Source organism: Crocodylus porosus, unplaced genomic scaffold (assembly GCF_001723895.1).
Source record: "Crocodylus porosus isolate Cpor-Errol unplaced genomic scaffold, CroPor_comp1, whole genome shotgun sequence".
Taxonomy (NCBI): Eukaryota; Metazoa; Chordata; order Crocodylia; family Crocodylidae; genus Crocodylus; species Crocodylus porosus.
Window position 1 is genome coordinate 99,774,422 of NW_017728918.1, and position 11,531 is coordinate 99,785,952.

Genomic DNA, 11,531 nt, shown 5'->3' on the forward strand with positions numbered 1-11,531 from the left:
TTTGGTTAGCAAAAGAGTACTGTGTGTAAATGCTATATCTAGTTGCAAATCAAAATACTTTAAATAGCTAACAGTGAAAATGAACTTTTCTTAAGGAAAATAACTAAAAAGTATAAATGGAAACCAAGATTGAAATCAGTTATTTAAATCCATGTTTCTTACTTGCTGAATTAAATCATGATTTAAATTGGCAATTTAAATAATTTTTAAAATTATTTTAATTTAATCATTTCCAGTCTGTGGTGCCTTATGGTTTCAGCATTTCATATTGTATTTTATGCTATTTGAGCTGTTGTTATACAAAGAAGAGGCGCTTAGAACAGCCCTCAAATGAAGTGAAAACCTTGTCATACTTAGTCCCATGGGAGTTTACCTTTGCTTTTACAAGTGCCAAGATTACCATCCATTATGTTTTAAAGTGTTTGCAGCTTGTAAGGCATCTACACCTAGGTTAATTAAACTCCAAATGATGGGACTTTTTATTACTATTCTTATCTTTTGTGTAGGCAGCATCTTAGAAAAGAATTTGGATATTTTCTCAGGGTGCATACAGACATCATACTGAGAAGTCTAGGAAGTTAGATTGGGTTAAAAATAGCCACCCTATCTAACTGAGTGATCAGATGCGTGCTGGGAGCCCAATTTAAGGTAAATCAAGGGAGGGTGAGAGGTAGGAAGAATTAGGGATTGACAGAATTGGGAGACCAGTGAGATTTGCAGGAGGACTTAGAAGGATTAGAAGGGTTTGCAGGGTTCACAGAGGTATTGGTGGGGTCTGGAAGTGGTACAGCAGGGTCTGTAGGTTAACTTGGGAAGATCAGGGTCGGGGGTAAGATTAGAGAGCCTCTCTGATCCCACCAGTCAAACCCAGTTCCCGGCTCTCCACCCCCTGCCAGACCTCACAATCCTGCCAAACTGCCCCAATCCCTGAAACTACTCCCAGTGCCAGTTTTACTGGTGTTCACCTGATCAAAGTATGTCAGGGTCATGGAAAAAGCAGGCAAATCTGGGGTGGGGGTTAGTAGCTCTGTGGCGGGGACTGGTTGGAATGGGGTTCTAGTGGCTCTGTGGGGTTAGTCCCCAGCCTCACTTAGGTTGATTGGGCTCCTGGCACTGGTGAGTGCTGGTAAAACCAGAACCAGGGGCAGTTTGTGGGCTGAGGTGGGGGTAGATTCAGGGAGGCTAAAAATAGCCTGGTGGCAGGGGGGCATAGGAAAAGCACAGCCCCAGGGCTGAAACAGATAGGTTTCTCAGTCTGGGAGCTTCACTACAAGTGTATATATTCATTTAAATCAATCTAACCATGGCCAATCGAACTTAGTGCACCTCTCAGAAGGACTAAGTTGAGATCGGGCTAGCCGATCCTTTGGGGAACGTCTGTACAGTTCAGCACTTAAATCAACCTAACTAGGGATCTAAGTGTAAGTTCCACATGTGTGCAAAGTAAATTAGAGTGGGCAGCTATTTTTAACTCAATCTAACCTCCTGAATGTCTGTACGAACTCTCAGTATATTTCTATCAAGATACAAAGTAAAGATGCTATGCAACATATGACAGGAAAAAGCTCTTAGCTTTACATTTTTAGCACTAGTTTAAACATTTCTTTTTAGTTTTGGATTGGTTCTCTGAATTTAAGCACAGCACAAACAATTTTATAATGCAGGAGTGGTAATCTATGGCCCATGGGCTGGATCTGGCCTCTGGAACCTTTGGATCCAGCCTACAAATGTGGGGCTTTGGCAACATTCAGGTGCAAGGGCATGGGCGACTGGTGCCACCTGAGTCGGGGGGGCACATGCTTCCCCAGCCACCAGTCAGTGACCGGGGATGGGGGGAGGTCCTCCCATGACCAATCTCGCTGACTGGGGAGGGGGCAGATCTCCCACACAGCCAATCTTGGAAGTGGTCACAGCACCCCTGGAAGTGGCCTCAGTTCTCCCAGGAGTGTCAGCAGCGTTTCACCTGGTGCTCCCACTCCCCAGCCGGTGCTTGCAGGGAGGGCACCAGTGCTCCTGCCTGCCCTCCCTGCCCATCACCTAAGCAGGGAGCATGGCCTGTCAGGGGATGCACTAGCATGCTCAGGGGGTGCACATGTACCCCCCATGCACTCCCTGCACATCGCCACTGTGCAAGGGGCATCTTCTTTGGGCACTCTCCCTATGCCACTGCAGGAAACAGACCTGGCTATGGGAGCTTTCCTTTTCTAGCCATGGAGACACATAACAAGTGGCAGGGTCCTATTACATGCTTACTGCTGACCTGGAATGGGTTATTCCAGCCCATAGCTGGAAAAGGTTGTCCACACTTGTTATAATGCTGAAATTGATGCTATATAGATATACTATCAAAAGTTTTAGGATTCACACACCCCTAAAGAATTTTAGAGATTTTCTACGAATGTTGAATTGTTTAAATTAAAAATATCAAAAATGAAGATATCAGCCCAGATATTGGAAAAACCATCGTGTTCATATGTGCAGGTGCATGCCTATAAAATGCACAAATGACTTCACTTTTGCTGTTACTGTTATTTGAAGATGTAAATAATGTAACTTAGCAATCAAATTAACTAGTCTCAAAGCACTGTTTACCTGAATGGGCTCTAAAGGAAGCTAATTGTTTCTATCAAAAGTGGGAGGGTTTAGTAAGGGAGCTAGCAGAATCAGGTATGCCAATTTTTTTTCATAATTAATGAGTCAGAGAGTTCTACTTCATCCTAAACAAAAGGGCAGGATACCATATTTGCCTCCTGACTGAGGATCTATCATATATTAAGCTGATGCTGTACTTGATCTGAGCCAAAAGAATAAAAAATGCTCTTCTTTCATATTATAAAATATGTATATACTCATTTATCTTGAACTGAGAACAGTTAGGAACTTATTTTATGAACTGATATGATTATATTGCATGGGAACTTCATGTCTCCTGAAGGTTTCATTTAGTTTTCACCTCAGTACATCCAAAGCATGTACACATACCATTATGACTGCACTCCAGGCTCTCCCAGGTGTTATTTCTTATATGTCAGCACTGTCGTGACCTATGTTAATTTTAAAGTGTGCAGAGCTTGTTAAATCTTCCTTTTCAAAAATACTTTATGACTTGTCTATTGGACTGAGCACAGGGCAGAAATCCAGAAAAAGAGTCCTGATTTTTTTTCACCAACAAGCTCAGGCAAGTCACTTTGAGCTAGGTTAGTTCTTTTGACGACCCCAAATAATACAAATTGTATAGTATGCTTCTCTCGGCAGAGGCATAGATGCTGAAGTGTGATGCAGTCTCCATGCTAGAAACACTAGCACTAAATCACTAACACTAAATCAACTCCATGCTAGAAACACTACTTGGAAGCATACTTCATACTCATTCCTGCTCTGTGTCTCTGAAATGAGACAGTACAGCTACTGTATAGTGGCCCTGAATGTGCCACAGACAGACCAAACGCTTTTGGACTCACTTCTCTAGTCACAAAGTATAGAAATAATCCCTGAAGAGTCTAAGAACAAGATGATGACATGCTTATCTCTTTGCCATGACTTAATAGTAATGGACAGGACATATTTCTTAGCAGTGCTTCCAGGATCATCACTGAGGTGGTGTAGATATCTGTCTTGTTCAGTCCCTACTCAATCCGTCCCAGCCATATAGTTGACACATACTTATTTCCCTCCCTGCATTGTATCAATAGACTAGCTTGTGCTTTTCAAGGGGCAGAACTAAGGACACAGACAGAAGCGACAATTTGAAAGTAGTCTACAGAATCCATGACCAAACAGCAGTGCATGGCTGCAGACTGCTTTAAAAGAGCCCAACCCCATGAAAATCTGAACCCCCATTACATGAAGGTTCAGACAAACATGCTCCAAAACAGATCAATTTCCATAACTTGTGTCTACAGTGCTCCTAGTGCTGGAGGGTGGGGTGGGTGGATTGGAGACAGCCCACCTCAGGGTGAGGTGCTCCAATCCACCCATCCCACCCTTTAGCATCGGCTGAAGACCCCAAGAATGAGCTCCCTCTGCTCCCTTCCCCTCCTCTCATTCTGAAAACAGCATCTGGGCTGGGAGGGGGGAATGGTCTTGGTATGGAGACTGAGGCTGCAGGCTTGAAGCAAGTAGCTGGAATACCCAACTCCCAGACACAACACCAAACTCATGTTGGGTCCAGGGGATGGCTGCAACTCACAGCACTCCCTGCAAAGTGCTATAAGATGCAACAAGGAGCTGCTAAGGGTCTGTTCCTTCATCTACCACCTTGATGGCAGGAGCTCTCTTGCTCTTGTTGCAGACTATGATACCCAGAGAGCACACCAGAATCAAGGCAGGCTGGTTCCCAATTCAGCTCCTAATTTTTGAGTGACAATAAAATGATATTTATTAAGCTCACAGGTGCATTGGGAGGATAAAGTAGTTAATATTTGTACTGAGGTATGGGACAATATTAAAAATATATATTCATTAATAATACAATTTTTAAGTTTTGTTTCTAACACCACAGTTACATGTGACTCGATTCATTGAATTTATCTCCTAAGCATTTGTTGAATTAGTAAACTAGACACTGGCAGTTTTCTAATGGCTTATGTGGACTTCCTACAAAGATATTTATTACTCAGTTTGTCATGGCTTATTTTTATCCAGTTGTATTTGGTTGCCACGATCTTGCCAAGAAATTTTTCGTTAAGATAAGAGCAGGTAGTATATACAGAGGCTGGGGTTACAAATTATGGGCCAGGTTTTCTACTTTTCAGCTCCATTTTTAATGCCAGTTAATTTTCATGGTGTTACCATGATGTAAAACTATAGTAACAACCAGGTGAGCTATCTCCACATGTCTTATACAATTAACACATAAAAGGCCATTACCTGGAAGTGGACTATCATACAACATTATCTAGATAGTGCCCTCAAGGCCCCACAAAAGATGGAGAATCGTTCCCTAATTAAAAAGCCAAAGGCAGCATTTAGGCCAGTGGTTCACAAACTTTTAGAATCAAGCCCCTGAGAAAATGTCAGCTCTTAGTTTTCACTCATTTTTTACTATGGAAAAATAATAGTGCTAATATTGTGTGGCACACTGGGGCAACTTTAAGACACAACACCTCATGTTGCTGCAGCACCCTGGTTGAGAATCACTGCATGAGGTCTCTCTTCCAATGATAATCTATGGAGCTCCAGATTCTCTGGTTACCACATGGTGCTTTCTAAAATTTGGGTCTAATATACATCATACAGATGTTTTCTGACAATATGAATAATGTGTGACTGACAGTCTAATGGTATTCAAGACAAAAGGTATTCATCGAGAAATAAGATTCATCCTCTTGTGGCCAGCAAGACCCTGTTTTACTTCTTCCCAGTTGATAATATGCTAGGTTGTCCCTAAACCAGGAAACATTTTAATTGCTTTTAGTTTTAAAAAAAATATTTTGCTGCAGTTTGGATTTGAAATTTCAGGCTCCATCACCTGCAGCAACAAGTGGAAAGATAAACCACCCTGAAACTATAGACTCGAATTAAAAATTAAGTATTCTACCATGGATTAAACTTTGAATCCATCTACCGAGTTGGATGTAAAAGTTAGCAACATAACCTTGTTCCACACACACACACGCACACACACACACACACACACGCACACACACACACACACACACGTAAAAATGGCTTCCACAGCCTCATTGACCTATCGGTTGAAGGTCGAACTTCTGTAGAACTGAAATCTATCACCTGAAGACTCTGCTGTCACACATACACATTCTTGCAGCTCATCAACACCTGTAAATGTGATATATTTTATGCTTCTCTATCAGCAACCAACGGTAAAGAACTTCTCCTTTTAAATTAACACATACCAGAAACAGCAGCAAAGGATTACCATAAGTATATTTAATAAGCCTTGCACATTTGATATTAATTCTGAACTAGTCTGCATTAGGGATAGATCTAGAACTGAAATGGTCATCAAGCAATATAGACACATTCTGCTCTCATCTCTATGCTTACAGCTTTCATTAAACATCTGCATGTATCTAAGGTCAAATAGAATCTGCAGGTACCAGCTACAAAAAAAAGCAGAATTTCCACCAAATCTAAGCAAACTGGTCTCAGTGTTTGTGTTAGAGCTGTTAGGATGTACCATCTGTTTTACTGGTATTTGCTGCCAGGAACAAATTACGTAACCATCAACTACTGATCATACCCCCCAAAAAAAAATCGCATCCATTGGACAGCCTTATTTTGATGATCCTTAAATAATGAAACGTCCAACAAAAGAAGGACAAGTGTTGACATTCTGCTAGTTTGCAGCCATTAGAAAACAGATTCATTGTCTAATAGTGCTAATGTGAATCCTCTTACAACTAAATTAGAATTGAAAAATGAAAGATAAACATGCAGCTTTAAATACAGTGAAATACCATTGAAAGGAAGAAGGAAGGAAGGAAAGAAAAAAAGATCAGAAGGGTTTTTAAAAGCCTATTTTCTTAATGTCATTATTAAACTTGGATGAACAGTGGATTGATCCACAACAGAAAAAGATTGGCATGAAATTCCACTAAAAATTGAAAAAAAATGTGGAATTCTAAACAGCTTTCTGTCACAGAGTAGTTGATAAAATATTGTTATGTGTCTAAGATGTTATTTAAATATGAATGGTCAGGAAATATGACTATTTCATGGACTTCAATATTTTAGGATAAAAGTTTCTTGGTTTATATGATTACTTCTCATTCTTTTCAGCCTATCCATAAAGTACTTATTCAAGCACAACTCACTGGCTTCTTTGGGAGTTCTACCTGAAAAAGTATTTTGGGATCAGTACTGTTTTCTCTTAACCGACATTAAAACCTAGCAGACTTATTCCCAACTATGCAACTGGTTCTGTGCAAACAGATCTCTTTGCTTCTACTGCACCCCTTGCAGGGCTGCAGAGCTGAGCTCTAGCATTCTGAACACACGTGCATCTCCCATCAGCAAAACTTGCATTAAACTCAGTTTTTGTCTACCTAAAGACTTCAGGATTGAACCATTTATAGTTTGTCCAATCTCTTCATTTTGGTATCTAAAAGCTCCCCTTCTCTATCACTTTTAGTGTCACTGTCTAAGCGATGGTTGCTCAGGTTGCTATTTTTAGAGGCATGTAGTGATTTAGCTTCACTAACTAGTAGAGCCTCTGGCTACTGGGAGAAACATTTCTCATACAAAACACACATCCTACAGGAAAACTGCTGTTCCCCAAAAGCAATAAATCATACTGACACGCTGACTCAATTAAAGTGTCAAAGTACAACTCTTTTTCTGTTAATTGTATTTGAAAATGGTTACCGTACCTTCTGTTGTAATCTCAGCCATAACTGCGATAGTAAGAGATACTCTGCAAAAAGGTCAAGTTATACTGGCAGCTTAGCGTATATTTCTCTAAGAAGAGATGAAGAATTAAAGGATGGGAGGTCCTCTGCTTCTCTTACTCTGTTTCTTCTTATTTCGTGCTTCTTTGAACTTTGTTTTCTCTGCAGAGTCCTGCCCCTACCAGAACAACCTAAACCTTTCCCAAGGCAACACTTGCAGCTCAAACTAAAGTATCAGCTTCTAAAAAAATAGCCATGCCTCATAGCGAATCTTCAGCACGTTTTTTCTGATATCCTAAGAAACACAAACGCTATCAATAAAAATAATATCCAGCTCCAAATGGGACAGCAAAGCATAAAAAGGCAGCCAAAAGCAAAGGAACTGGAAAGAACTGTTTAAAGCTCCTGCAGCTTCCCTAATATAATTACAGTTCTTTTGGGGGGTAGTCAGAAAATATGAAATATAGAGTCCAAAGTAACCTTATCCATCCTAGCTCAAACTTATTCTTAGCACACTCAATGCTTAGCACATTCTTCCTGACCTTATTTGGATTAGGGAGGGCCCTGTGAAGTCTGGCAGTCACTAACAGTGAGGGTAAATTTAGGTGATTTTCTCCACTTTGACTCTCAATCCCAGTTCCTGAGAAACAGCTCAGATCACATCACCCATGAATATCTGTACTTTCTCTTCTCTTTGGCAAGGAGATTTCACACACATGTGAGGATATCATAAATGTAGTTTATGCAAGTTAGTAAGTAAAATTCTTGGTTGTATCCAGTATCCTTTAACATGTTAAACACACTGTCCACAGTTATTAAGCAGATCACATTTTTTCAGGCCTAATTCAAAGATGAACACACTTGTAAATTTAAGTAAACATTTATTTAAAATGTAGTGCCATTAGATTTTAATAAAAATATGAATATGAAAAACCTAGCAAATCACTATTCACTACAGTGCCTGTATCCTCAAACTGCAGGTCTGTGTGTTCTTGTACCTGGAAACTTAAAATGAAATTAACTACAATCTTTCCTTGAACCAGCATTCCTTCACATGGGAGTCACTCAAAATCAGAAACTGACTCTAGCAGGACTGTAATTGGGGAACCAATAGTCAGCAAATCACTACAAAGGCTGGCATTTGCACTTCTGAGCTTTACTACATGACTAGTATGCACCTGGCTGTGTGCTAGGGTGTAACAAAATAAATCTGTCTTTATGGTGGGCAACACATGGAAGGGGAGCCTCGCTGAACCGGCTGTCCACAAGCTTTATCTTTATCCTGGGTTGTGGTTGTTTGATGATCCTTTTTGTACGTGTCAGTGTGGGATGACCTGAAAAATGTTACTTTGTGCCCAAAAGCTTGTCCAATAACTCTCCCAACCCTAGGGTTGATCTAATAAAAGATATCACAAAAAACACAAAAAATAAAACCCCTTGCCTCAAAGTCTATAATAACCTCATCAAAGAAAAAGCTCCATTCTTGTCCTTCCCAAACTGTTAGATACTATTAGTAGTTTCAATCCATATTTTTCTTTTTATAATATTTGTCCTTTCTTGGTTTTCCTGACAGGTGTTGAGAGCAAATTACTTCTTTAGTGGAGCGACAAAAGCAAGTTCTTATAGTGAAGTTTAAGCAAGACTAGAAACAACACAAAGCAACAATGCAAGATCTAGTAAAATTTTAAGTTTAGCAGGAAGCTCTACACATTTTTTTATTATTTATTTATAATGGTCAGTATTTCAAGAGTGAGATTCAACTTTATCTTAGGGGGAAAGCTTAAGGGCATAACTCTTAAGCTCATAAAGTAAAGGCTAGTCCTCTGCAGAGCAATGAATCTTTTACAATATTGGCACTTCATAACTTCAAGAAAAATATATCTATTGGATTTTTCCATTTTTAAACAAGGAAAAATTATAGCTTCCCTATAGGTCTCCCATATGTTATCTCTATCTTTCTGACTTCACACTTTTGCCCTGTTTCCCCTCCCTCCAATGAAGGAAAGCATGAGTAAAAACTCTCCTAATTTTTTTTCAGACCACTGGGTGGCTTATTCAGACATGGATAAATCATGGGGCAATCATGAATCTTGAATAAACATCTGTCCAGTTCTAAGATTAAACTGTATTACAAAGCTACAGTCTAGTCTCCGTATCCATGGCAGTCTAAATTTTGGCCAGCTTGTGTGAATTGGAAAGGTAACAAAGTCAAAGCTTTGCCTACTCTCTATCCATTTGAATGGACAAAGAGGTAGCAGTCTGACAAAGGAACATAAAGTGAAATTCAAATAAAGGAGGCCAGTGGCACTTTACAGCCTTTTAACCCCTTCACGACCATATACTACAAACCATAATATAGCCCAAAACAGGAGTCCTGAACAGTGATCATAACAAAGCAAGCTGGTACTTTTATTTATTTACATATAAACAAAGGTGGGGGAAACAAGGTTTTGTTGGGGGTTTTTTTACTATTTGACAAGATCTACTACTAAGTCCTTCTTTTAGGGTGCAGACAGACATTACGGCCCAACTCTAACTCATGGCGTTTAAGTAAAGCACCATGACTTAAAGCACCTCCCTCCTGAACCCAACAGATATTTGCCTGTTGGGTTGGGGGGAGGGGGCAGGCAGCTCCCAGTTAATGAATGGCCAGATATTGAGGGAGGGGCAGAGAACAGGGTCCCTCTCTCCTTGTATACACCCCCTGGCTAACCTAGCTGGGGTATTGGGGGAAGCCAGATCAGGACCCTGAAGCAAGAAGGCTCTGTTCCCCTCCCCACCCCCCACTCAGCTCTGGCCATTTAGTGGCCTAGAACTCCATATTGGCTGCTCCTGGCTGCTGAATGGTCAGAATTAGAGGGGGGGGGGAAATGGAGCCCCCTAACCTTGCAGGTCCAACTCAGTTGCCCGCAGCACCCCAGCCAGGGTACCTGGTGAGCAGCCCCATTTCCCACCCCTTCTCCCCCCAGATCTGGCCATTCAGCAGCCAGGAGTTCCCTCTCCTTACCCCTAACAGCCTGGAGGAGGAAAAATTAACAGCCTCCCCCATGTGAAAAATTAACCCTGGAGGAAATACAAGTTCCCTAAGACACTCTGCTTTTGTGTGCCTTAATGTAATACCTGATTTAACTAGGGTTAATTCTTCATGTGTATGGCGATTTTAAAATCACTTTGCAACTGTGCATGTATGTTATGGCATGGCTGTAGAGTGATTTCAGAGGCCAGATCACTCAAAAAATATTACTTCTGCCTGTTCCCTTAGATGACAAAGTGTGTTGCTCATATAATCAAAGTACTAGTATACAAATCTTTATTAATGGATTACCAGGTTGTCAAGATAATGGTGAAAACAGAAGGACTAGAGAAAGAAAACAACTAAGTTAAATTAGTAGGTAGTGGTACTGGAGACTCAGACTGATGAAAGGAAACATTTGGGAAGGTAATCAAAAACAATTTTTTGTTAACAAGAAAACACAGAATAATAATTTTAAACATTCTCCTAAAGGTATATAGGTGAATACTTACAGCACAGCCCTGAAGATGGATCCAAGAATAAGAAAAGGGTTTTGTATTGCAGTAAATGCACAGAAACACAGTGGAGGTCAAGAAAATAAACCTTACCATCATCTTAAGCTCTGGACCATTACACTATGAGAAAACTTATTAAACAGCTAACTAATTTTATGGATCTTCAGATGTACCATTATTTGGCTGAAAGGATGCCATGGCCAGAGGACATCACAATGCCAGACCCACTGTCAGTATCTCTGCTAACATCTCTGAGGTTTCTGTCAGGCAGGACTGCTCACTACTGGGACTTCCACCCAGGTCCAGATTTGGTACTGTGGGGACTGTGGCTTGCAGGTCCTTTTCAGTAAAGGCCACGTAGGGGAGTTCCTGTGGTGTGAGCAGTGTCTCCTGGTAGTGTCTGTCAGGGAACAGGCAAGAGAGCTACAGGAGGAGGTGGTGAGGCTCCAAAACATCCTCCACCATGAGAAGTTCATTGATTCAATGCTGGAGGAGACATTCAATTCTGGACTGTGAAGAAAGAACTGCCAGAGACAGCGCTAGAGAAGAGAGAGGACATGAACTCCCAGAAGGGTGGAAGCTAGAAACTTGTGACCTCTGGCAGCAAACAGAAATCTTTATCTCCAGCAGTTCATCTGGAGAATTGATATG

At 40.8% G+C, this 11,531-nt stretch overlaps 1 protein-coding gene across 1 annotated transcript in view; it reads right to left on the minus strand.

The window, feature by feature from the left end:
* The window catches only part of TRDN (triadin), a 195,353-nt gene extending 187,579 nt beyond the window's left edge, over positions 1-7,774 (minus strand). The window contains exon 1 of the mRNA XM_019538202.1: positions 7,335-7,774. Coding sequence (XP_019393747.1) covers positions 7,335-7,356 — 22 coding nt within the window. The 5' untranslated portion in view covers positions 7,357-7,774. The remainder of the gene's footprint in view (positions 1-7,334) is intronic.
* Between the last annotated feature and the right edge of the window lie 3,757 nt (positions 7,775-11,531).